This window comes from Terrapene carolina, unplaced genomic scaffold (assembly GCF_002925995.2).
Source record: "Terrapene carolina triunguis isolate 2854851 unplaced genomic scaffold, T_m_triunguis-2.0 Scaffold62, whole genome shotgun sequence".
Classification (NCBI taxonomy): domain Eukaryota; kingdom Metazoa; phylum Chordata; order Testudines; family Emydidae; genus Terrapene; species Terrapene triunguis.
In genome coordinates this window covers 11,966,785-11,993,602 of record NW_020664413.1, presented here as the reverse complement: position 1 = coordinate 11,993,602, position 26,818 = coordinate 11,966,785, and the positions used below count along the sequence as shown (strand labels likewise).

General features: G+C 42.4%; 1 protein-coding gene across 1 annotated transcript in view; it reads left to right on the top strand.

Moving 5' to 3' along the window:
• The window catches only part of CFAP221 (cilia and flagella associated protein 221), a 29,262-nt gene extending 2,649 nt beyond the window's left edge, over positions 1-26,613 (top strand). The window contains exons 5-25 of the mRNA XM_026647790.1: positions 121-221; positions 3,766-3,869; positions 6,590-6,749; positions 7,220-7,343; positions 7,450-7,561; positions 7,843-7,951; positions 8,540-8,627; positions 10,232-10,321; positions 11,296-11,391; positions 12,448-12,544; positions 12,799-12,801; positions 14,371-14,507; positions 16,794-16,874; positions 18,223-18,330; positions 18,446-18,622; positions 19,491-19,649; positions 20,098-20,198; positions 22,314-22,406; positions 22,642-22,752; positions 24,211-24,276; positions 26,490-26,613. Of these exons, the coding sequence (XP_026503575.1) occupies positions 121-221; positions 3,766-3,869; positions 6,590-6,749; positions 7,220-7,343; positions 7,450-7,561; positions 7,843-7,951; positions 8,540-8,627; positions 10,232-10,321; positions 11,296-11,391; positions 12,448-12,544; positions 12,799-12,801; positions 14,371-14,507; positions 16,794-16,874; positions 18,223-18,330; positions 18,446-18,622; positions 19,491-19,649; positions 20,098-20,198; positions 22,314-22,406; positions 22,642-22,752; positions 24,211-24,276; positions 26,490-26,613 (2,241 nt within the window). The remainder of the gene's footprint in view (positions 1-120; positions 222-3,765; positions 3,870-6,589; positions 6,750-7,219; positions 7,344-7,449; positions 7,562-7,842; positions 7,952-8,539; positions 8,628-10,231; positions 10,322-11,295; positions 11,392-12,447; positions 12,545-12,798; positions 12,802-14,370; positions 14,508-16,793; positions 16,875-18,222; positions 18,331-18,445; positions 18,623-19,490; positions 19,650-20,097; positions 20,199-22,313; positions 22,407-22,641; positions 22,753-24,210; positions 24,277-26,489) is intronic.
• The last annotated feature ends 205 nt before the right edge of the window (positions 26,614-26,818 follow it).

The window sequence follows — 26,818 nt, the reverse complement described above, 5'->3', positions numbered from 1 at the left end:
AGGTTCTGGGGACACTGGATAGGCACCTGATTCCTGAAGTGTGATTCTAAATTAGCCTCTCTTTCTATACATAACATTAATGAATTCTGTTAAATCAGTACTTTCCCCCATTTCTTCCAGGGAGATGACACTTTGCTTGTTCCTATCCATGGCTACCCTGCTGTGAATGTTGTAGAATTTCCATCATTTATAAGCTTATCAGATGTTTCACTTGGACAGAGGTGAGTAAAGGTGACAATCAGGTTTTTTTTAAGGCTTGCAAAAATTAAAATATCTATTTTTTGTTTTTAATCTACTGTCTAAACATAAGACCTTAGAAGTTTTAATTAAGTCACCTACCATACAGATTGCAAAACCACTACACGGGACTTCTTTTCAAAAGTATGTTCATAGAAGACTGAACTCTGCATAAACTAAACATCTATAGAGACATAAGGCCAGAACCTCAGCTACTATCAGTTGCCATTGATTCACTTTTGATCTAGCTTTGATTTATCTTTAAGAGTGAAATTCCCCCTATGCAGGGAGCCAGCATAGGTCTATACTCCACTTAAGATGTATTTTGAGGATCTAGAAATTCACCGTAAGGTCTGGTCTGCATACTGTTTTTGTATCAGTAGAACTATTTTGGTTATGGGTGTGATTTTTTTTACTGAAATACTTACACCCATACAGCACCTAATTATACCAATATAAAAGTGGCATAGACCAGAATATCTTATTCCACTTCTCATACAGGAATACGCTATACCAGTATAAGCACTTTTATACCAGGATAGCTGCGCTAGTTAAAGGGGTACAACTTTCTAGTGTACATGAGGCCTAAGTGAGTAGAGCATCATTTTCGATATAAAGGTTCTAGAAGTGAAGGCGTGAAACTGTTAGAGTTCACGTAATGACAGATGCACAGTGGTGGTAGCAAATGGCTAAACTCAGCCTCAGAGCTCTTTTTATTCACTTATCCTTCTGATTCTATAAACTCCCTCTCCAAACAATCAACCCCCCCACATAAATGAAATTCCAGCTCCACAACTGGGCGACACGCTCACCACGAACCCTGAATCTGTCTCTGATCTCAGGTCACCTACACATGCATGTCATGATGTGACTCAGCTTTGCTTATTTGCTCCATTCTTATAAGCAAACACAGTGCTGAAATACACAAGAATCCTGATGCTTTCAGAAAACCTCAGTGAACAGCATTCTTTAATAGGTTGTTATCCTACCTGTGCAGAAGAATGGAGCAGGTAGAGCAGAAAATATACAATTTGTAGTCTTTATTTTAAAGGTGAAAGCTATTTGAGATTCCAAATAATGTACAAGATACGGAGACAGACTTAAGGACCACAGGCCTGATCCAAAGCCCTTCAAAGTCAGTGATTGACTTCAATGATCTTTGGATCAGGCTTCCACGTCCTGTCACCCACCATTCTGCATTGGCATGTAGGCACAGATCCTCAAAGGTATTTAGGCACCTAGCTCTGATTGAGTTCAGTGAGTGTTAGGCACCTAAATACCTTTGAGGATCTGGGCCATAGAGCCCAAAAGGCAGCAGACCTTTGATGATGGGGGACCAAAGAGGCCATGTGGGCTGCAGTGAGCTATGTGGAGTTATTTCCAGCTCAGTACTCTGGTTATGTCTTAGGCTGTGTTGTCCCTAGAGCTCCATGACTATGTAATTGCCTTGGTTACAACAATATAATATAATGATCAGATGTTTAAGGCAAAGTGCTCCCCTCTCTTTTAACTCCCAGAGCAGGTTTCAGTTAAGACACAGGCTATAACTGAAAATCGCAAAATAAAGGCACTCACTGTTATTCTTTATTTCCCTAACCTTTTAAAAGTATGCTTTCCAAAGAAGCGCTGTGTATAAAATGCATTCCTTGCTAATCAGCAGGACATAATATCAGCCAAATAGTTATTAAAAGCCAGAGTCATCTTGTGTCAAATAAGTTTCTAGATTTGCAGGATGATATCCAGGGATTCACCAAATCGTTGTCCCAAGTTAGGGACATGAAAATAGATGCACACAAAAAAAGACACAACTTTGGAAAGTGTGAGGGCTTATTTCTCATTTGTATGAAACCCTCTTTACACTGCCAACGTGGGAATGAGAATCAGGCCCTTGCACAGTACTTATTATTGCTCCAAGGCCCAGTCCTGTGTTATGTTTAGGTGCTCACCACTTTGCACGCTTGGTCTCCAAGGACATAATCTTGCAACCCTTTAAGTCAGTGGCAGAACTCCCAGTGACTGCAGTGGGTGCAGAATTAGATCTTAAATGATTCCTTTGTTGATTTATGTGAATGAGAACTGGGCAACAAATTCACATTAGTTATTTTCAATTGTTAGGGATTTTAAAGAAACACAGATAAACAAAATTTGCCCCCAAATTTAGATTGGGTAAAAAGTAAGCTTTAACAAAACCAAAGACTAATAGAAATGTTTGTATTAATTTTTTTTAAATTCCAATGGAAATGGCCTTTTTAAAAGTGAACACTTCCCTCAGTATTTTCAACTTCAGCTTTGCATCATTGTGCTGGTGCATAAGATGTGAGAAGCGAATGTGAAACTAGAGATAAATTGTTGCATCTATGTTCAGTGTCCAAGCTGAGGGAAGTAGAATAAATATTGAAAAGCAAATTCAACTTTAATATTTATTTCAGCTTCAAGGTATTATTTATAGAGGAAAAGAATGTTTGTTCATCTCTGATTTTTAACCTGACAGTGTCCTTTTAAAAAACCAAATGAATAAAAAGCTGAACCAGCCCTAAGTATCCCCTGGTTAACAATTGTCCAAAACAATTGGGGATTGGGGATAGGCGGGGCTACTTGCCAACAGCAATTCCTGTTCTCCAAGTGATACAAGAGAAAAAGCATTGTTTAGTTCTGAACTAAACCATATTTTTTCCACAGATTGAAACGAGGCCTCTTGTCTGACATGACTGTGGACTCTCTAACATGATTTTCCTTTTTCAGCCGGTACTTTAACAAGTGACCTGTTCTGTTGTAGTGAACTGCAGCCAACGTGTTGTGGCAGTTCTGAGTTTGTTCCCAGTAATTCATTTCCAGCAGGTCTTTATTTAGAGACAGGTCATATTTACAGCAGTGCAAAATATGTAACAACACTACCTGGTTCTTGTTACTGATTCCAGCTGCGATTCCAGCTCAGAGGCAAGAGTAGGTAGGAGAATAGCATTCACTGATTCTGTCCTATGTAGATTTTTACACCACACTCATCCCCATAGTATCTGAGTGCTTTCCAATAAACCATTGTGCAACATACCTAACATATGTCATGTGTGGTTTGTTCTGTTCCCATGATGGCTGCAGCCTAGGGCTGATTTCTGTTTGTATAGCCAGTGTGGGTCTAAATTTGAATGTTAGTCTTTACTAAATGGTATAGTTTGTAAAACATACAGGTCATAGCACACAGGAATAATTAATCTCTTAAAAATTAAATTAGATAAATTTAAATGTATGCATAGGAGAAACTAAGTATAGGAGATGGAGAGCAACACAGCAATTAAGACAATATTTTACTCTCATTTTCTAATCTGAACGTGTTCTAAAACGACATAGTTGTTGTGTAACTATGGAAAATGACTATGTTTTTAAAATTAGGTAGTCCATCTCCATGACTCCTATATCTTGCAACGCATGCTCTAGAGGGAGAAAAAGTCATTTTCCAAATGTGAGTCTGTAGTCACTGATTATAATTATTACTAATTTTTCTTTCACAATTCTTCCTTTCTTCTTTTGCAGCAAGGAGTATGTTATCCCTTTGCAGTGCAGCTGTCCAATAGAGTTTGAGTTCCATATCGATTACATTCAGCCTCACAAAGCCTTTACCATTCAGCCAACCTCAGGTAGACCACATCTGTTTAAAGCTCTAAAGATCCAAATTGTTTGCTGAGTCCTATTATTTATGACTGTGTGCTCAGTGCTGTTCAGAAATGCACATTAGAAGATACAGTCCCTGCCCCCAAAAGTTTGCAGTTAAACTGTGCATTTGAAACATAGCCTCACACATGCATATAGAAAAACAAACAAGCAACTTCGATGGAAGGTCAAACTGTTATGCAGCTAGTATATATCTTTCCTTTGTAGCATAAGTCCTCTTTGGGTGATGTAGACCCAAGTCTCTTTGGGTGATGTAGACATGGATGGGATCTGGAAGGTTTGTCTAAAGCAAGTTTTCGGAGGAGTTAATAGCCACTATTTTGGTGTAACACAGCTAATTCCAACAGATATTTAGCTCGTCCTGCTCAAGAAATTTAGCCACTAATGAAAACCAGGGGCGCAACTCTGCACATGGCGTTTGATATTATTGATGATGCAGAGAAAGAGAGAGAAACTAACAAAAAGGCAGACATGCTGGTCTTTGATTCATTAAAAATATCAGAAAAACCTAATAAGATTATTAATATTCCAGGGTCAGTAACAAATCTAGTGATCTGCTTATGATATATGACTGCATCATGTAATCTGTATATGATATACGGCTGCATCATGGCAGCGTAATTTAGAGCCACTTCAGCTCCCCTTTGTACTTCTACAGCCGTATAAAAGGGGCCTACCATAACTGAGAATCAGGCACTATGGGTTTTACAGGAGACAGGTGCTGAGCACACAGCATTTGGATGTCATTTAGTCACACATTTTCATGTATCTGCATATGCAGAAGAGGCAGACCATTCTGAGTCGGACATAGATACCATACACTCAACTGTTTGTTTGTTTTTGTAGTGTGAAGTTACATATACAGCGGTGCCTAAAGATGCAGATAGGCACCTAGTGGGATTTCCAAAAGCATGTACACAGGTTAGGTGCCCAACTCCCATTGAAAATCAATGGGACATAGGTGCGTAACTCACGTAGGTGCCTTTGTAAATCCCACTGGGCATCCGTATGCATCTTTAGGTAGCTAAAGATCTTTGTAAATCTGGCCCTCAGTGCCTAAGTTGTTCTGAAAATGGGACTTAGATTCCTAAGTCACTTAGGTACTTTTGAAAAATATACCCATCTCCCGTTATACTGTGATATGAATGACATCGTATATCTTGTTAAATATTCAATTTAATAAAACTCATCAATGGAAACAATAGGAAGGAGATACTACTTAACTCCTTCAAGTTAAACCATCTGAATCACAGTGTAGTGTCACAGCTACTTTCTGCACACGCTTTCGATTAGGCATGTAGGAAAGTTAGAGCTTCTCTTCTCTAAATGATCTACATGATGCTCCAACAAAAGAGCATTCTCTTCTTTACTTAGTTATCCACTTGTTTGTTACATCTTTTTCCAGTAGAGGAAAGCATCATGTCAGACAAATGGGTATTGGAAATGTAACAGATGGTCTGGATTTGTTCCCAGCAGTGCTATGTAGAATAAATTCCAGGAGAATTAAACTATTCTCCATTCCTAGAACTAGATCCAAAATATTCATTAGTTACAATATGACAGCAACAAAGTCTTGCTTTCCCAAATCCAAAGGGACAAACTTAGTATCCTCAGCTTCTCTGTCCTTGCAAATGGAAAAAATGATAGTAAGAGCTAAGTGGGTAGAGGCACAGACTCTGAAAATTTTCATCTTCTTGTAATAACATTAGCTCTTGTAGAACAATAAAGGGAAACATCTTGCAAATTTAGGGACAGACTTTGATATCCTTGCCCATATTGAGTAGCACCTTACTCCTCTTAGGGTATGTCTACACTACCCGCCGGATCGGCGGACAGCAATCGATCCAGCGGGGATCGATTTATCACATCTAGTCTAGACACGCTAAATCGACCCCCGAGCGTTCTCCCGTCGACTCCTGTACTCCAGCGCTGCGAGAGGCGCAGGCAGAGTCGACGGGGGAGCGGCAGCAGTCGACTCACCGTAGTGAAGACACCACGGTAAGTCGATCTAAGTACGTCGACTTCAGCTACATTATTCACGTAGCTGAAGTTGCATAACTTAGATCAACACCCCCCCCCCCCCAGTGTAGACCAGGGCTTAATTTACCTAATTACTCTTCAACATAAAGCTTCATTCCACCACAAAATTAGGTCATGTTAGAACACTCCTTGTGGAGTCATGTTAGTTAACATGATGTTAAGCATGGTATAAATGGGACTACCCTGTTTAAACATGGTGTCAGATGGACATGCTTAACTCTCTGTTTCCAGTAGGGCTTACCCATGAGCATTTTAAGTATAAAGGTCTCTGTATACACTAACTGCTAAATCATGTTTAACATTTTAATTAACATGGCTCCCCAAGGTCATGTTCTAACATGACCTAATTTCCCAGTGAAGGGCAGCCCTAAGGGTAATATAATCTGACCTTTATTCCTGACATGATATTAACTATGAAACGGTTTTAAAATTTACTTGATTTAGATGGATTTTCATTCTTACCTTCAGATGAAACTAATACTAGGATTCTAGCACATGTGTGGATTAAATTGGGAAACCCAGAAACCCTGGTCACTCTTAAAATGTAGACCATGATCCATTTCAGCACATTTTATTGGGCTTACTCAGAAGTAGAGTGCTCCCATGATTTCAGTGTAAATGGAATGTATTTTGTTCCCATGTACAGGAATAATTCCAGCCAGTGGGAAAGTGGATGTGGTTGTTAAATATGCACCATTTGAATATGGAACAGCACAGATGAAAATGCAATTGTGGATTGCACAGTTTAACTCTAAACCCTATGTATGTGTATTCACAGGAACATCAACGCCCCATGGGGGTTTCATGTATGTGTGATTGATTTATCTTTGAATATTTTTGCCCATTTCTGTTTTAAAAATACCTTAATGAAACAAGATTTCATGCTATTTTGCCATGTCACTTAGATTGTGTTATTCAAATACACCAAATATCTTGATTACACATCATTCTGCTTAAAGTGCAACTAGACTGCATTAAGTGAAACTTTAATGAACAGCATTCCACCGCATATTGTTCCACCGATTGAGATGCAATCAGCCCTCTAATCACCAAGGCCTTCAGAAGCAAGGGGGCAATAAGATATTTTGGAACATCTCTCATCCTTCCTGGGAATTGTGACATAGCAGGATTAGGAAGTTACGTGCCCATCATTGTAATTTGAGAGACACCATCACAGTCTTCTTGTATATCTAGAAGGCACAGACAGGCATGTGGTGGGCTCCTACTCAACTCTCAGAATACTGATTAAAATTGTGTCTTTTCTTTTGAAATCTAGAAAGGAAGAATTTAAAACACATAAAACTCTCTCAGAGAAGAAAACAGTGTCAGTAGGAAAACAAGTGGTCCGGAGAAAAGACCATTTAAAGCATCCACAATCCAGCCAAATTCAGAAAGTAAAGGTACAGAGAACTACTAACCAAAAGTACCTCCAGGGGCTGATACTATTCCTTATACCTAAACATCACACACACAATTTATTTCTTCCTATTAATTTTTATCCCACAGGAGATTGAATACCAAAACCTGCGATTCCCAGCAGATTTGTCAAATCCCTATGCTGTGGCAACGGTTTTGATTCAAGAGCCTGGAAAATTAAAGATTAAACACTTGAAAGAAGGTAACGTAATGAAACAATCCAGAATAAAATAAATTTGAGGGGCCTTATCTTGCTTTTTAATTTTTAACAGAACTCCATGATGATTTCAGGTGGAGAGCTTGGCTTCAAAACGGACGGCATAATATGACCCTAGTTTCTGAAGAAAGTGTCACCTTAACCTTACTTTTGATTAATAAGCTCAATTATTGCAACGGTCAGGTTTTCCCATCAAAAATGTATTTTCATTTTACACAGAATTCTGGTTTGAGAGTGGTAGAATAATTATCTGCTCTTGTCCACAGTCCTGTACCAAGGTAATGAAGGTGCAAAAACAAGACAGATGAAGGAAGCTGTATTTGAACTAAAAGTGAAACAAGATATTCATGAAGAAGAAGCAAATCAACTTAAGTGGTGAGTGTTAATTATTCATTTTTATAACAGACAGCAGTAAGATTTGTTTAAATATGATTTCTGTGAATGAAGCAAGAAAAGTTTATTCATGCTTAAAACCACCATTTCCGATCATGGTAGATTAATTTAACAAATAAATTGCTTTTATTCTATTCACATTCTTTTTCCTGAGAGGAATCTGATAAGTAGTTAGTAGTAGTAGGCAATAAGCACAAGGATTTTATTTTGACTGCCATTCAGAAAGAAAGCTGCTGAACACAGTCCAGATTCCACTCTCATTTGCCCTCATCCTGCACCAGTAAAGTCAATGGGAGCTTTGCTATTAACTTCACTGAGTATAGAATCAAGCTCACACCGAGTTAAATTAAGTCAGTGGAGTTACACCTGTGTTTAAAAAAGAGTGTAAGGCCCCAGTCCAGCAAAGCATTTAAACACATGCTTAACTTTAAACACCTGAGTAGTCCCATTTAAATTAAAGGATTAGTTGGATAGAAGCCTTAGAAATAGGACTATTAGGTCCATTATCTTTTAAATAAAGCAAACAGCACGTTGCATGAAGGATTTTTCTCATCTCTACTGTAAATCCAGGCAAGTTCATACAGGTAAAGATCCAATTTCTATGAAATTTAAGAGAGAGATTATCGAAGAACGACAGCAGGAAGAAGAGCAATACAAGGTTAGCCTTCACTGTTTGTTCTGCATTTTTTAAATCAGATTTATAATTTTGAACTAAATAAAACTGACTAATGAACTAATACCCTGTTTGTGATGGCTGCTGGCTTTATTAAATAGGTTGATACATACCAGTGTTAGTGATGCTAATTCCCTCACATATTATTCCCAACCCTTATTATTGTTATTACTATTTATATAATGCCTTGTATGTGCATGGCTCTGCACAGAACATATGAAAGACTTGGCCTTTGGCCTGTAAACAGCTTACAGCCTATGAGCCCTCAGCTCACCCCTGTAAACACTCTCAGATGAGAATAACGTTATTCACATGAATATCAATGGGACTCCTCATTATTCACATATGTGTTTGCAGGCTCATGCCCTAACATCAGACACAACTATGTGAATTAAAACAAAGGAGGAACAGGAAGTAAAATGAGGCATACAGTAATATAAAATAATGATGCTTCATTAGCTGCATGTTCATCTTTTGGATTTCACTCTTCTTTTATATGTATTTGTTTAATGTTTAATACATTGAAAAGTTTTATTTAAGCTGATTTAGGGAAACATAGTTGAGCATGAGATTAGGAGAAGATGGCCCTGGAATGGAGGGGAATAAAGGATTTAGCCGTGTGCAGGAGATGGGACAGTAGGGAAGAGGCATTGGGATGAGGGAAGAGAACAGGAGAGAGAGGGAGAGGTCAGAAATGAGGATCTGGAAGACAAACCCAGGTGGCATAATGAAACAAGGTAGGGAGAGTCACATCAGTTGGCAGTGAGGAGCAACTCAAAAGGCACCATTAAATCAAATGGCAAAGGAAGTTACTCATACGACAATGAGGAATTTAAGACAGGACAAGTTAACCAAATGGCAGCAATGGAAAAGTCAAACATCAGTAGCCTGGCGAAAAGTGGCACCGTTAATTAAAAGGCACGAATCAACATTCAGTCCAATAGCATGAATGGCTTTTACAGCATGGTAAAGTTAAGTGATGTCAGCACAAACTACTAATTGAACAGTGATGTGAAAGATTTCTATAGGAAGAGTACCGTTAAAAGCAGTGGCAGATGAAATGCAGAGTGGGAGGTTACAGAAGGGGGGAAAACTGCAGCCAATATGCAGAAGGACAATGAAGGAGCTCCCTGGTCCAGTGCTGCTGAGGGTTGGAAGTTGTCGCTGTGTTGGTTTAGTAGCCCATCTAGCGGCTGGTCTCTGCTGCATAGAAAAGTGGGTCCTTTGTTCTTATTGGGCCATGGGAGAAGGCAGTGGGCCCAACTCACTTCCTTGATGCCTGACCATGCTGGGGGTCTGGAGACCCCAACCCTAATCCTGAAATGGGACCTGTCCTCCCAGGTCCTTACATTCATTGAATTCAGTGGATGTTCCAGTAAATAGTAGCTGTAGAAGCGGGACTTAAGAGTCAGAACATTACTTAGTTTGACTTTCTAAAGTACAGCGATCATCTCCCTGAAATGTATCAAGTCTGCATTTTGTCTACCAGTTTAGTTGTGGAATTTTACAGTTGTAATTAACTATAAGTGACGAAAGAGCATATTGAATACTTTGCACTAATGTGGACCTTCTTACTGATGGCAAACCAGATCAAAAGGGGAGTTCCCTTTATGGAGAGAGAGTTTCAAAGGAATAAAGTGGAAGTTTCTTTCAGACGTTTTATCCGGTCTGTCGAACAGGTACGTCCACGTGGGCTATTATGCTAATACCGCATACCTAGCTGTTCTGCATCATTTGCTTTTCCTATTAATTTGAGAGCTCTAATTTTTCAGTGCTACTTTTAGAATGTTAGGACCAGCTGCTCACTGTATACATAGGTCAGCACAGTGTGGGAAACACTGCATGCACAAATATGCAGGCCGAGGCAGCTGCTGTAATTTGTATACTGCTGTTGCTATAAAGGATGACATGTCGGCCCCACCTGAGGTGCAGGTTGCTTGTTTATGAAGGTTCTCCTAGGAGCAATTTGCTCACTACCATTGGACCTATAGGATTTCTGGTTGATCACACCCTTTTCTTTAAATGTTTCGCCCTACGGTGAACTTACTCAGCCAATGTCATTACCCTTGGGTATCTGTATCTGTACTCTTGTAGGATCTACAATAGGATATCAGGCCAAATTCTGATCTCAGTTCTACCAGTTTATATGTGGAGTAAGGGCCAAACCAGCTTGCACTGAACTGAAAAGGAGTTTTGTCATTGATTTCAATGAGACCAGGTTTTGGCCCTTACATCCATAAGATAAATGATGTTAGTTTAGATTTACAGAGGTATCAAGGAGATCAGGATCTGGCCCGTCATTTTCACCCCTATTCTACCACTAATTGGTTACATTTATGTAGTGTTCCTGCCTTACTTCAGCGGAGTTACTCCAGGTTTACACTAGCACAACAGGAGAGCATATTGTGTCTCTGAATATTTAACAATGGCTTCCCAATGAACCCATTAATGAGAATTTCAGTTTAAAAACTGTGGGTGTGATATGGCCTAGGAGCAGAATTAGTTTATTATTTGGCTGGACATTTTTACATGGTATAACCTCAATGCTAGAAAATATTGTATGGTTCAGTCCATGGAATGACGGCTAGATATCCCTCCACTATCTAATTAAAACAATTATAACCTACATTTTCACTTTCTGTGTGCTGTGCAGTGTCCAAGTGTCCAGCCCAAGTTTGACCTCCTCCTTAACGACCCTTGGGCCAACAGACACAGGATTCTAAGACGGTTTCAACAAGCAGCTCGCCGGGTAACGTGAACAACCAAAATGCAGTGTAATAGCAACATGTCTTGGGAAACACACAAAAAACCACACCGAGTTAGTTTGCCGTCTTCAAGGAACCTACACAGCTAGCCCATTGGTTTCACGGTTTGTCATAAATGTGCCACCGCCTTTCCAGAAAACAAAGGGTTTAATAAAAAATCCATACGCCGCTGTTAGAATAAATCAATGTTAAACAGAGATAAAATGCGAAAGGCTCCAAATTTAGAATTTGTAAACAAACCAACCGATAACTTGTGCAAAACCAAATTCGAAGAAAAATGTTTTTGTGAAACTAAAAATCAAATAAATGAAAAGTTATCTGTTTGGATTTAAATATTACCCTGCAGTTCTACCATTCATTTCCCATAAATCCAAATGCAATGGCCAGTGTAGGTTCTCCATCTCTTGATGTCTTCTGCTCAGGATTGGATACCTTGCTGGAATATATGCTTTAGTGAAACACGAGTTATTAGGCTCAGTGCATGGGTAACTGGGTGAAATTCTATGGTGTGTGTTATACAGGAGCTCAAATAGACTCTTCTGTCACTAAAATTTATGACTCTGTGCTGCTACTTCATCATGTGGTGTAAAGTGCACACAAGTGCATGTTAAGACTTCATTGCTCTACAGGGGCAATAACACATCCATGGTCCTGTCCTGCAACAGGATCCTCATGGGCAGATCTTTGCCTTCACATGGATCCTGTTACAGAATGAAGGCTTATATTTATAATCTGTATTTAAATTGACAGTACAGCCACCTGTTCAGTCTTCTATTTTATATATGTAATGTCACAGTTAGCTGGTCTTTAGTCAAAATGTATGCAGCAAGTACATGCATCCTGCCACACTTCCAAAAAAACAAACACACAGAAATATCCTGGGACAAAAATTATGCAATACATCAAAAAACTCCTTTTAACTGAAGTCCAAGTGACCTGCGAGGAATAAATAAAGCTGTCAGTACTGGATGGCAATATAAATTTAAATTGTAGAGTATTCAACTTAATATTAACTTGAAAACTTTAAATAATTATCTTAGGTCCTGATTCAGTGGCGGCTAAATCGCGTATTACTTTTGTTCCGTGGACTAGAGAGAGACATCAAAGAGCATAGTGATGAAGAAAGCTCTGTATCAGGTAAAGCGTAGGACAAGATATTTGCATTTTAGCTCATCTCAATTTATTGCGGTTATTCCAATAGCACCCACAGTGTTAGGTATAGCTCACGCACACATACATACAAAGACAATCCTTCCCAAGGGCTTGCAATTTTGTGATGGGAATTGGAAATGGGTATAGTCGAAATATGTATGATTTTGATACACATTATTTACAGGCATTAAAAAACACCTTAACAATCCTTGAGAGCCTCAAAGCTTATCTATTATTAGCTGGTCAGTTATTTTTAGGCATCAAGTAAGGAGTGGGTCTTGAAGAGGGACTTGAAAGGGGAGACGGCATTGACCGTAGGGATCATCTCAGTGAAGGTGTTCCATGCATAAGGGGTAGGGTGCTAGGTGTGGAGATGTTTGCCTGAGAAGCAGGCAAACAGGTGGATAAGGCTGGTATCATTGGTGGAGCAGAAGAGCCAAGAGGCAACATGATAAGAGGTGAGTGAGGACAAAAAGGGAGGGACAGAGTTGAGAAAGGATCTTGAAGGTGATGAGGACAGGATGCTTGAACTTGGTGCAGTAAAACAGGGGGGGACCAGAAAATACAAAGCCGTCCATCCAGTGCTGCTCCTTTTGTCTCCTGTCACTGTTTCTGAACAGATGCTTGCCAGTAATTATGTGACATCGGTCTTGGCTCTTGATAAGCAGAGAACAGCAGTGGATCATTTCCTCATAGTGAAATAGAAGTGGTAGTACAGAAATGCTACTCATTTTATAACAACGGGGAAATGAATAAGCCTTTGAGACACCATTGAGCTATCCAAGACAAGGCCAGCCCTGGGGTGCATTGTTGTCCTAAGTGATGATGGAATTTTAGTCTCTTCCTTCACCGCCCTCTCCTTCTTGCTTACCCACCCAGTTTGGCAACCCACCTTGTCCATTGTCCATGTCATTTCCTTTCCCAAAGGAAGTTCTTTTTTTCTGCAGTGGGCAATTCCAGTTCCTCAAAACCCATCACAGTAACTCCATTGGTGCCTTAAAGCTGAGATGCTATGGCAGCCAGTGCAAAGGATTTTTAGGTGCATCTGAGGACTTAAATATATGCCCTGCAGCATGAGCAGAAACAAACAGACAAGACAACCTTTGCAGAGAAGGGAAACAAGTGGGCAAAAATACTACTGCTAGAGAAGAGCGGTTGGGAATGTCTTGTCGTTGAATTGACCCAGCAATCTCAGGACTGTGCCTGCCTCCTCTTAAATGGGCTTGGCAGAGTTAGATTTTTGTTATTTTCTCATTTTGATGGATAATGTCAATGTTTATTATTACCTTTTTTTAGTTTTATCAGTTTTAATTTTCACAGTTGTGGGAAATAATGGGGGTGAGTCAGACAATAGGGAGAGACAGATATTAACTATTTAATGACAGTAGGCACAGATTTGAAAGTTAAAGTTTTATAAATGTTAAAATACAGATTGTCAACATCACAGGTCAAAATATACAAAGTAAATATCCTTAAATCAAACTAATATATTCTCAAGCAGCATTTTTCTTCCTCCTATCTGTACATTTTAGAATATTATTGATGGAAATATTTTTTTCAGATTGTGTTTGTCCAGTGAAACTGATGTTTACCAACATTTACCAATAAAAATCAAATGCTTCCAAGTCTACTCTTAAATGTGGCATCTAGAGCCCTGCCCTGTGAAATAATACCTACGATTGATATCAAAATGGCTGGGCAAATCCTGACTCAGGAAGAAATTAAAAGTCTGTGTTGTGGTTTGGTTTTATTTTTGAGAGAATATCTTCACATTTATTACAAGATCTTGATTCTTTCTCTCCACATGGCAGAAAACAGCAGTTTGAAAATCATCAGCTCAACAGCTATGGGTGAAGAGCATAAGAGCGTTGCTTTCAACTTGTCTGTAGATCGCATATTACCTTTCAAATTCCCAACCTACCATCCACCTCAGTGGTCTGATGAACTGGTAGGTCCTTTGATTATAGTGGCAACAAATCAGTTACTAGAAATGAAGGGTCTGATTCTCATTTACGCTCAGGCCACTTTACCGCACTCTGGATGTGTAAAGGGGCCTTAAAGTGGGTATAACTATAATACCCAGAGTAAGGTAGTGTGAATGAGAGCTTAGCCTGAAAGGTTGGATCCAGATTTTCAGCTGCTGTAGTTGAAGCTCCATTGATGCTGATGAAACTATGACAATGTACATCAGTTGAGGATCTGGCCCTGGAAGTATAAACACCATTGTATTAGTTCTGTTATACCAAATACCAGGCTCTTTCTATAATACCATAGATGTGCATAGGACTTTACATACATATGAAGACAAGGTCCCTGCCCTAGTCACCTGGTTGAAGACTATTATTGCCCAATAATTTTCCTCAACGTTTTTAAAGTTTACATTAAAATATGCACTCTGTACAATCTCCTAACTCTGAGCAATGCCCAGCACAGTACAGTGCAGAGTCAGAATGAGATAAGTGGCTGTAAGGCTACTAAAAATATCCCCAAATGTTGGTATCACTTAGTAACACACCTTATACTCTTGTTTCCTATAAAGAGTGAATTCCCACACTGCACATTATAGAAGAGAGTCAGTGCATTAACCATTCTGACCAACAAAAAGGTCATTTCCCTTTCTCATATTAATTTTTGTCCTCAAATACAAAGGGATCTCTAAAGGCCAATACTCTTTAGAGATCTCTGTTCTAAGATCATGTGTTTGTATCTGAAAACTGACTGTATGGTTCGGGTCTGGAGCTCCTTGCAATACAGAATCATTATATGGATTTACACACTGTTTGTATATGAACCAGAGGTTTTAGATCATCTGCAACTTCTGTTAATCACCTGGTTTTGTTCATCACTTGCGGGGTCTCTTAAGACAGGTTTCACTGTGTAAGATTCTTTAAAGATTACAGTAAAGATCCCATTGACCTCCCTGGGAGTTGCAACTTTATAAGTAGGGGCAGAGTTGGGCTTGGAACCTTTTTTCCATTTCAAGAGTAGTTGAAGATGTGCCCTTTATTTTGAATTGCTGTAGAGACACAGATGCAGATGAAAAATCACACAAATGGAGTCCTCTTGCACATAACTGGCAGGATTCCTCCAGGGGAGAGACTGATCTTACAGGGTGCATGGGATAAGAGATACACAACAATATCACATGAAGAAACAGACTAGCTCTGACATTGATATAGGTTAACCCCCATCTACAAAGAGTCAAAGAGGTGGTGAGACCATCTAACAGGATACTTATTAATGACAATACCCAGCTCTTATATAGCCCTCTTCATCAATAGATCTCAAAGCGCTTAACAAAGGAGGTTAGTATATTTATCCCAATTTTACAGATGGGGAAACTGAGGGACTAAGTGACTTGCCCAGAGTCATCCAACAGGCCAGTGGTAGAGCCAGGAATAGAACCCACATCTCCTTAGCCCGTGTCCAGTGCTCTGTCCATTTGGAAACACACTCTCCCCTTATTTAGATGCTACAGTGGTAGTTGTCTTACAAATGTCTGTGCTAAAGAGCTAAACGCATGATTAAGGCTAAGATTTTGTCATGGTTATTTTTAGTAAAAGTCACGGACGTGTCACGGGCAATAAACAAAAATTCACGGAAGCTGTGACCTGTCTGTGACTTTTGCTGCTGCGGCTCCATGGTTTCCCCCACCACAGTGGTGGCTGGGAGCTGCAGGGTGACCATATTTCCCAAAGAGAAAACGGGACACCCCCAGCCGCTCGCCCGAGGCGCCCGCTCCCCATGCAAGGCTGTCTCCCGTCGCTGGAACCCTGAGGAGGGCCCCCTCAGAAGTCTGTCACCTGTTGCTGGAACCTTGCAGGGGGCCCCCGTCGCTGCTGTCACCTGTCGCTGGAACCCTGCCAGGGCCCTGCTGGCTGCCAGTTCCAGAGTCCCACAGCTCCTTGGGCTGAAGCAGAGAATGTCTCGGAGGTCTCTGGAAGTCACAGATTCCATGTCTTCCATGACCTCCATGACATAAACGTAGCCTTCTGCATGATGTATTCAGACAACAAACAAAGACAACCATGCATATGGCTAGACCTGTTACAGCTTTCCCTAGGCTTCTGGGTTAAAGCCCAAAGGGGCTTTAACTTCCAGGAGAACATCTAAGCACCCATCTGAGCTTTCCCCATTTTTCCAACTGGCTGTATTGATGACTTATTTCAGCTGAAAAAGAAAATATTTTCTTTTAAGACAAGTATTGTTGTCTTAAAATACTGTATTGTTTCAGGCTCCTGATGGTCTTGGTCCAGTTCCTGTCAAGTCTTTAGACATGAAAGTCAAGCACATTCACCCGTTCTACGACTTAAAGGTGAGACAATACAGCTTAGTCACTCACCTGTATCATATTGCTTTCTTTCATTAGGGTCAGTGTGACATAAGAAATACAGTGCCGCATTTTGTGTATGAACCAGTAGTGCCTGTCATTCAGGTCAATGGGAGTTTTGACTGTGTAAGGACTGTGGGATTTATCTTTTGTTAGCTCCCTAAATGCGTGGACTCATTTGCGGTATTAATGGAGAGTCAGCAATAGGGTGCAGTACAGAGGTGCATGACCCCAGTGTGTGACCTCTTAGAGCCATTGCACCTCAGACAGAGTTTCTACTAATACAACTGCTATGACTTCTTAACTAGGACTACTTGCATGGGAAAGGGCTAGTGACATAGTAAGGGTCTGCAGGGTCAGACTCTCCACATTGAGTGTCAGTCCATGTGCTCACCAAGCTGATGAAGACCACATCATAGGCATGAGGTTCTGTGTCCCCAGTGGATGGTGTCTCCAGTGCTCTGCTCTTCTGCTCTCTCAGCTTCCTGAATCGTAAGACTGAAGACAGCCTTTGAGAAACTATATGACTTGGGCTTACTAGTCTTTTGATTCAAGGGGCCTGATCTCACATTTCTCATTGAATTCAAGAATTGAGCATGCAAGGAGTGCAGGATCTGGCCCCAAAGCAAATACCAGATTCCCCTGATAAAAGTTACAAAAAAGGGAAGACATGATTTTTTTCTAGGTGCTGTTGAATACCTATGTATTCCACTAATGTGGATAGTAAATACAGACTTGTGTCTCGATCTTCAGCTATATTTTAATTGTTCTCAAGCTTTGTGAATCCAGAACCTATTTTTTACCTTCTTACCTCTAAACCCTTTCCCCTCAACATTTAGAAAATGAAAAAGGCTGAATTCTGTCAGGAGATTCCACTGGGCTTAAATCAGTGCTGAATTTGGCCTAGTCTTTGTTTTGTTGATTGCAGCAAGCATAGAAACAACACTGCTTAAAAGAGCTCTTAATTTTTTTTTCCTGTTTGTACTTTTGCTGCTGTCCCATTTTATTTTCACATACCAGTGGTAGGTGTATTACGCAAACACTGCTTTCCTCCAGCCCATCGACCTTGTTTGTGCAAGAAATTATTACTTCACACATGATCCTTTGTAGAAAACATCTAGAGTGAAAACATTCCTTCACAAATTCATTTGACTGTACAGGGCTTAAGTATTCCTGCTCAAAGTTTTCGTCATATGTCACTGTCCCCAAATGATGGTCCAAGCATCTGTTACAGCAAGAAACCATGTGAAGTGTCCATGTTAGAGTTGGAAAGTTAGAACACACTGACCTCCATATGCATGTGTTACAATAAATCATCTTCATTTGTACCTAGGTTCCTCAGCACTTCAGCATTATGGGGTACCAGCCATTTTGTACACACTATGCATCAACAAGTTATAAACCTCAAAATCTTTCCCGACCATTAAAGCAGGGAGCCAAGGTAACACGTCAACCAAAATCCATTATTTGGTTTCACTGCATAGCATTTTGCCACAATATTTTACACCAAAACTCCCTCTGCACCCTGAAAACATTTGTCTTCTGAATTGTTCCAGGATGAGCTGATCTCAATCGTCACTTCTCCAAAGCCACAGCTCAGTCCTCCCTCACCACAGGAGGATCTACACAAACCCCCAGGAGAGAAATCCTTGGAAAGGGCCACGAGCCTTTTAAACCTGGCAGCTCCCAAAGCGTTACTCCAAGCTCCAGACAGTCACTCACTTCGCATATTTGTAAGTAACACTCGGCTCTAGTAAAGCCTCCAAGGACCGGAGGGAAATGTACGTTTGCTCCATTACAGGGTTGGTAAGGAATTGGAAGACAATTACCTTCCTTAGGTTTATATATAAAAACTGTGTGCCACAGGGCTAGATGGTGCTGTAGGGCACAGCCCTGCTATGGAGGGGCCAGAGCCACACTTCCCCACCCTCAGGGGGAGCAATAGGTAAGTGCTGAATGACATCCAGAGCTCCCCAGCACACCCACTACCACATTCTATATGGGCTGCAGCCTGTCCCCCGCTCCTCTGCAGGTCAGCACAGAGGAGGGCCATAGCCTTGCCTCCTCTCCAACCCCTGTGTGGCATCGTGCACCTCCTTACGTGGGATAGGGTTGGCACAGTTCTCTTGCACTCAGGGTCTGCAGTTCTGCCTGGTCTTTAGGCAGAATGAGAAAGGGTTGGGGAGGAGGATTGCTCCTTGGGTTCTGTGTATTCATCTTAGAGTGTTCTATAGTGCCCATGATCATAGATGGGTTTTCAAAGGTATTTAGGTGCCTAAAGACACTGCTAGATGCCTAGTGGGATATTTAAAAGTGCCTAACTCCCATTGAAATCAATGAGCCAGGAGTGGTCCCAGGTAGTGTCTGTTGCTAGCCGTGTTCCATAGGGGATCATAGGACAGACTTAGCCTTGGGGTAAAGGGGAGGAAGGAGAGATCAGGTGTTGAGTTGAACTAAAGAGGCAAAGTGGGATCTAGGTGGTGGAGTTTGAGCTGGGAATCCCTTTCTTATTAATGACAAGAACTGAATTTTTCAGTGACAGATTTGCTCAAAGGGCTCAGAATTATTTTTTTTAAATCTCTTCTTTGTGTTTGTTTTCAGAATCCTACTCCAGGATTGTATGTCTGTATGCAGCCTTTGGACTATTCAGAAACAAACATTGAGTATCATCTTTGTCCTCATCCAAAATATAGATTCACCAAAGAATATCCCACAGGATCCAGCATTCCAATTACACAAAAGAAATTTCTGCATCACAAGGTACAGCTTTTGGTTTCAGTGAAATATTAGTTGCAAAGGGTGTAAGTCAGCAGAGAATTTGCCTTGTAGACTCAAATAGAACCTAAACAATTATCCCAGATGGAAGCTGTGTTACGCTATTAATGGCATACGCAGTTGATTATTAGCATTTATGGGTAAATGTGATTGTCCATTGGTGGAAGCTTGTTCCTCCCTAGAGCTTCTCCATGTCCTTTGTGCAGCAGCCCTGAGGATCTCCTCACGATTTCCCTCTTTTAACCCCCCACTGCATCTCCAGGGCCCTGCACTGGAGCCAGTAACTTTTCAGATGAAGAGAACTGAAGCTCAGCACACACAGGCTTTAACCAAGCAAAGCAAGGCATTCCCTCCTGCACACGTTTCTCCCACCCTTCCTTTCTTTACTGATTGCATTTTACCCGCATGGTCACTGGGACTGTTGTCGTTTCAGGAAGTCATTCGAGGAGTAACGTACTGGAGACGATTCCCGTCAGTGGTTTATTCAGCCTTGTCTAATGCTCCCACTGTGGCAAGCACAGGGATGCATCATTGGTAAGAAAGAGTTTGAACATCAAACACCTTCACTCCGGGCCAGATTCTGCCACCCTTACTCATATCGACCAGTAACTAACGTCACACATTGTCCCATTGAAACAAAGAGGACTATGTGCAGAGTAAATTACTACTCACTGGGCCCAATCCATGGAAGCCAGTGGAAAGACTCGCATTGACTTCAGTGGGCAGTGGGTCAGGCTCAGTGTGAGTAAGGGTGGGGGGCAGAATCTAGCCCTGTAAGTGGCATTTCAGTCTAATAAGAGCCGACCTTATGGACTAAGACTGCTCCACTTCAGCCCCAGGCACCGGCGGGAGATACTAGCAACTCAGCTCTGCATACCCTGCATGTGTGAGGGTGTGAGCGGGACACGTGACATCTAAGACACATGCATCTGATTGCAACATCTCTCTCCCTCCCTCCCCACTGCCACTGTGGGTCACAGCAGCTTTGCTTCTTTACTCACCCTGCTCCCATAGTTCTAGCTCTGCAGCGGGGAAGAGGGTGACACTAATTCACTTGGAGCATAGCACTTAGGCCCCAATTCAGAACATACTTAAATGCATTCCTGTTCAGCACGGCATGGACCAAAAACCCATTGAAGTCAATGCGAGTCTTTCAGTCATGTGCTTAACTATAAGCAGGTACTTAAGTCCCCTTGAAGCCAATGAAATGTAAGTACGTGCTTAAAATAAGCACATGCTTCAGTGCTTTGCTGAATTGAGGTCTTAGTACCTACTACAGCTATCTGCATTAGCAGTGTAACACACTCATAGCTGAGTGAAAACCTAACTATGACCATTTCAAAACCTGGGTACCTAATGTTAGGTATCTAAGGCACCTAAATAGATGGCCTGACTTTCAGAGGTGCTGAGCATTCAGAGCTGCCATTGAGGTTAATGGGAGCCGCAGCTGCTTTGAAAATCAAGCTACACCTCTATCCCGATATAACGCTGTCCTCGGGAGCCAAAAAATCTTACCGCGTTATATCGAACTTGCTTTGATCCGCCGGAGCGCGTAGCCCCGCCCCCCGGGAGCGCTGCTTTACCGCGTTATATCCAAATTTGTGTTATAGCGGGTCGCATTATATCGGGGTAGAGGCGTACTTATTTAGGTGCCTAAGTATATACTCAGGAGCCTAACTTTAACAATTTTGGATCTAACCTTTAAAAAACAAAACTGTGCTTTGTTGACTCATGTGTCTATAGCAGGGGTGGGCAAACTTTTTGGCCTGAGGGCCGCATCGGGTTTCATAAATTGTATGGCGGGCCGGTTAGGGGAGCGGGTCGTGGCCCGGCCCCCACCTCCTATCTGCCCCACCCCCGGGACTCCACCCACATCCAATCCCCCCGTTCCCTGACGGCCCCTCTGGGACCCCTGTTCCCTGACTGCCCCCGAATCTCTGCCGCCCCATCCAACCCCTCCTCTCATTCCTGACAGCCACCTTGGGGCCCCTACCCCATCCAACCACTCCTTCTCCCTGTCCCCTGACTGCCCTCGGAACCCCTGCCCCTGACTGCCCCCTGCCGCCCCATCCAACCCCCCCTCCTTCCTGACTGCCCCCATTCAACCCCCTGTTCCCCCTCGACCACCATCCACACCCCCGCCCCCTGACCACCACCCCGAACTCCCCTGCCTTCTATCCAACCCCCGCTGCTCCCTGCCCCCTAACCGTGCTGCCTGGAGCACCAGTGGCTGGCGGCGCTACAACCGCGCCACCCGGCTGGAGCACCCTGCCGCCGCCGCCACCACACAGCACAGAGACCGGATCAGGCCGGGCTCTGCACCTGTGCTGCCCCAGGAGCTCACAGCCCCGCCGCCCAGAGCATTGCGCCGGCAGCGGAGCGAGCAAGCTGAGGCTGTGGGGGAGGGTGGACAGCAGAGGAGGGGCCGGGGGTTAGCCTCCTGGGCCAGGAGCTTGGGGGCCGGGCTGGATGTGGGCTGCGGGCTGTAGTTTGCCCACCCCGGTCTATAGGTAGCTGATGTATTTGTTTTCCAAAGTATCTGAATTTTCCAGGATATTTATAATGTGAAGATCCCTAGAACATATTTATCATCATGTGCCATTACCCTACCTTTCTCATCTCAAACATATGATTATGTCATTTCCACAGTAGTGATCCCTACAATTTAGATATGCTTCCAATAGATGTATCACCAATGCTGGATGACTTACCCGAGAGAGACAAGGAAAATATAACTGGCTAGTAAGTTTCCTCTCTATTATTTATTTAATATAATTTGCACTGAGTTTTTAGCACCCGTGTGTGTATGTGTGTGTACATATAGCATGTGTATAAAAACACTCACCGAGCAACAAAAAAGTACAGATGGTTCTTCTCGCATAACACATCCTTTTGTGTTCCCAGGCTAAAAAATATGGGACAGGTAAAAAATAATAATAGGTGAAAACTAAGTGTTTTTCAACATATTCATTTTCAGTGAGACTGAAGCTGAGTTAAAAGTGGTTCTTACCCCAGATATGCTGAAAGCTGAATTTCCGCAGATTGAATCAGGGGAAGAAGTCAAAAGCAAACCACTGAAAGATGGAAGGTAAATGTCTATTTATTTAAATATAGGGAAGACGCTTGGCAAGGAAGTTGAGGGCACGTCTCTTGTTTCGGTTTATGTACAAGCTCATTTCTGAGGTCTCCTAGCATTGCCATCCTGAAGATGACGTTCGGATCGTGCACTTGGAGCGGAACTGAATCCCTTTGTTTCATGCTTGAATTTAGTCTCCAAAATAAAACGCACTCGCTCTTCTTGGGCCAGGTGAATTTTCTATAATAGTTTTTTTGGTCAGCTATTTACTGACATTGGCAGAGGAAATGAGTCCTTTGAAATTTCCCTTGGGATGGTGATGTTTGTTTTAGACTTCCCCAGCGAAAGAGTCACAGCTTCCCACACATAGGGCTGGTCCACACTAAGCCCCCAGTTCGAACTAAGATACGCAACTTCAGCTACGTGAATAACGTAGCTGAAGTCGAAGTATCTTAGTTCGAACTTAAAGGTACTTACCGCGGGTCCACACGCAGCAGGCAGGCTCCCCCGTCGACTCCGCCTACTCCTCTCGCGGAGCAGGATTACCGGCGTCGACGGTGAGCACTTCCGGGATCGATTTATCGCATCTAGACAAGACGCGATAAATCGATCCCAGAAGATCGATTGCTTGCCGCCGAACCAGCGGGTAAGTATAGACGAACCCTAAGCATTGCATCCACAGCTCAGCACAGGGATTCTGGGGAGCCAGGCTGGTCAGCTGGGGGATGGGGAGTGCTCTGGGGAATGGACAGGAGTTTTGTGGGTTAGGTGATGAGGGAGAAGTACGGCTAACTCTGTTGTCCTGGCTTCAAGATGTATTAGATAGCAACTCTGTGGGGAGATATGTGAGGGAAAGCACACCTATGGGGAGCTGTAGAACGGTGTGAGGGGGGCTGAGGAGGGCAGGGAAGGTGAACAGGGCTAAGGTGGTAAAATATGATGGTGAGCATGGTATTCTGGAGGTAGGGGTCTTAAGCCAGAGGCAATGTGGTCTGGCAAAATGGCATGAGGCGATCCTGTGTTCTAACCCTGGCTCGGTCGCTGACTCACTGTGGCTTTGGGCCAATTGCTTCACCTCTCCATGCTTCAGTTTTGCCATCTGTAAACTGGGGGTAATAATACTTACCTGCCTCCCTCACAAAGCTGTTGAGAAATCAACTAATCCAGAGCTTTGAATTTGCAGGCTGTGATTTTCAAATCACCTAATTCCCATGAATTTGAAAAGGAATTGAGTTTCCAAACCCCGTAGACAGCATATCATCCATAAAGCATTATATAAATGCCAAGCATTATGGCAACTGTAATTACTGTCATCTCTGCAGTGTCAATTGACAGTAATTTGTAGTACATAAGCACCTGGGTTTACTTATGTGTCTCATTACTGCTTTCTCTATTTCCTCTCACTGTGTTGTTTAGAACATGAGGATCTGGAATAGTGTGTGTTAATAAAGAATGGCCTTTTTCTCCTAGTGATACACCCCTGGATGTTAAATTTGCTTCCAGCAACACAGTGGATACCTCAGCTCCTCTTTCTGGGTAAGAAGATGTGTGACTGTAAGATTCAGTCTTTTAAAATTCTGTTGTTTTCTACAAAGCTAAAAAAACCCACCCTACTTTAAACACGTCTTCGATCAGGAGACAGACTGGCCCACAGCTTTGGAATGAACTCTCATAGGAACCAAAGACCATCACAAACCTCACCACCTTTCACTCTAAGTGCAAGGCACATTTCTTTGACCTGGCTTTCTCTAACAAACAGGTTTGTGTGCGCATGTGTGTGTGTTATAAAAAATCAAAACAAAACACTCCCTAATCACACTTCTCCCCCTGGGGAGCAGATGAAAGAACAGACATGTGACAGGTATTAGTCACATAGTTTAATGCATGATTGGAAGCAGGGGCGGCTCCAAGCGCAGCAGGGGGCGGCGTGCCGGTCCCTGTGAGGGCGGCAGTCAGGCTGCCTTCGGCAGCGTGCCTGCGGGAGGTCCGCCGGTTTCGGCGGCAATTCGGCGGCGGGTACGCCAAAGGCGCAGGACCGGCGGACCTCCCGCAGGAGCGCCGCCAAATCCGCGTTACCAGCGGACCTCCCGCAGGCATGCCGCTGAAAACTGCCTCACTGCCGTGCTTGGGGCTGCAAAATACATAGAGCCACCCCTGATTGGAAGGCACTTACATACTATAGTAATGAACACAGCATAAAAACCTCTATTGAACACAGTAGAATATTGCATTAGAAATGTTCTGTTCATTGAGCTTTGGGTACTTCTGCACTAGCCAGAGGAGGCTGTGTTATTTAGATTACTTTGCAGGTGATCACAAAACTCCAATTTGCATTAGTTGTAGAGCAGTGATTACATCTACTAGAGAATATAGTGTATCTCTTTGCCAACATGGCTGTGGGTTTTTTGGTTTGGTTTGGTTTGGTTTTCACCTTCCTCTAAAGCATCAGAGATGGGCCACAGCAGGAGGTGGGATACTGGATGGGGTAGACCAGAGCAGGGAATCCTCTCTCAGTTGCCTGGCTGCTGTGTCTTGCTCACATGTGCAAGGTCAAACTGATCCCTGGTTGGGGGTTGGGAAGCAATTTTTCCCCAGGTCAGATCAGCAGGGACCTTGGGGGTTTTGACCATTCTCTGCAGCCTGGGCTATGGATCGCCTGCTAGGATAATCGGGGCATATCTCAGCTAATCAATTCCCTGCCATTGCAGGAGCCTCTGGCATTACTGGCACCTTGGTCTCTCCTGTTCTCTGCTGGGACACACAATCGCTTAGTCTTATGAGGACTCCCTAAAGTCACAGGGCTCAACATAGGGGTATCTGGGTGAAATTTAATGGCTTGCAATATAAAGGAGGTCAGACTAGATGATCTAATGGCCCCTTCTGACTTTAAACTCTATGAAACTGCTTCTCCATGGAGCTGATAAGACGTGGAGTTTGAATTTATTCTCAGGACACTTTATTGTGCAATGATACAGGCTCTGTGACTTGGCTACAGAGAAGCTTGTGGTTTGATGGCCAAAACAACCAGAATAAATATGAAAAATTGTGATTCTCATCCCAGTGCTGAGTTGCCCACAGTTGCTTTCTCCACATGGCTACACAGAGGACTGAGGACAGGCCTGGGAAATGGTAGAGCCTGGCCAATCCACAGGTCCCAATCCCCATGTTGAAGGAAGAGGACACAGAAGACAGTGGCTGCTGCTACAACCACTAGGCAGTAATACAGCCATAACCTGGTTTAGCATTTCCTGCATGACAGATTTGGGGAAAAGTTCCCTATTTGCTTGGGCTCTATGATGGGGAAACCAAGATTGTATTAACAAACAGTTAAGGCCCAATTCAGTGTCTTTCAATGCCAGTGGAAGTCCCTGGCATTCTCAATGGAAGGCTCGTTATTAGCATTATTGTATGTGTGTGTGTTTTACTGGATTATACCATTTACATTTTTCTAAATACTCTTGAAATTGCTCCTAGTACATTCTTACTGTAAGGTAAGTAGTTACCTCCCCAGTCAGCAGTTAGCTGAGCTCAGATGGAATGCCACGTTTGCAGTTCTTGTTACACTTTTCAATACTGCATATACTCACGTAGAACAGCACTTTTATAGACCTTACTAAAGTTATCTCCTGCCCTTAAAAAAAGAGTGAATATGACACATTGCCATGAATGGCTCTCTTTGGTTTTATCACCTTTATATAATAGTTTACCTTGTTGTTATAAATATAAATTACTTTCACCATCTCCTGCAGAGACCCGAGAGACCAGCTGGATTGGTATTTACAATCCCAGAATAGCAAACTCAGAGAGAGACTGCAAGGACACATGGAGAAAATGAAGCAGAAAGCACTCAACAAAACCCTCATTCTAGAATAAGCTAGTTCACAAATTCCACAACTCAGTTGCTACTGTGGGGCGGAGATACAGCCCATTATTGCTGGTTCGGGACTTCTGTATCTGAGCAGAACAGGTATGAAATTATATTCAACAAGCAACAGATTCCTGTGTAGGCCCAAGCACCCTCTAGTATAATCTCGGCTATGGCCCTTACTGTATATATTGTATATGAGCTTAATGATCT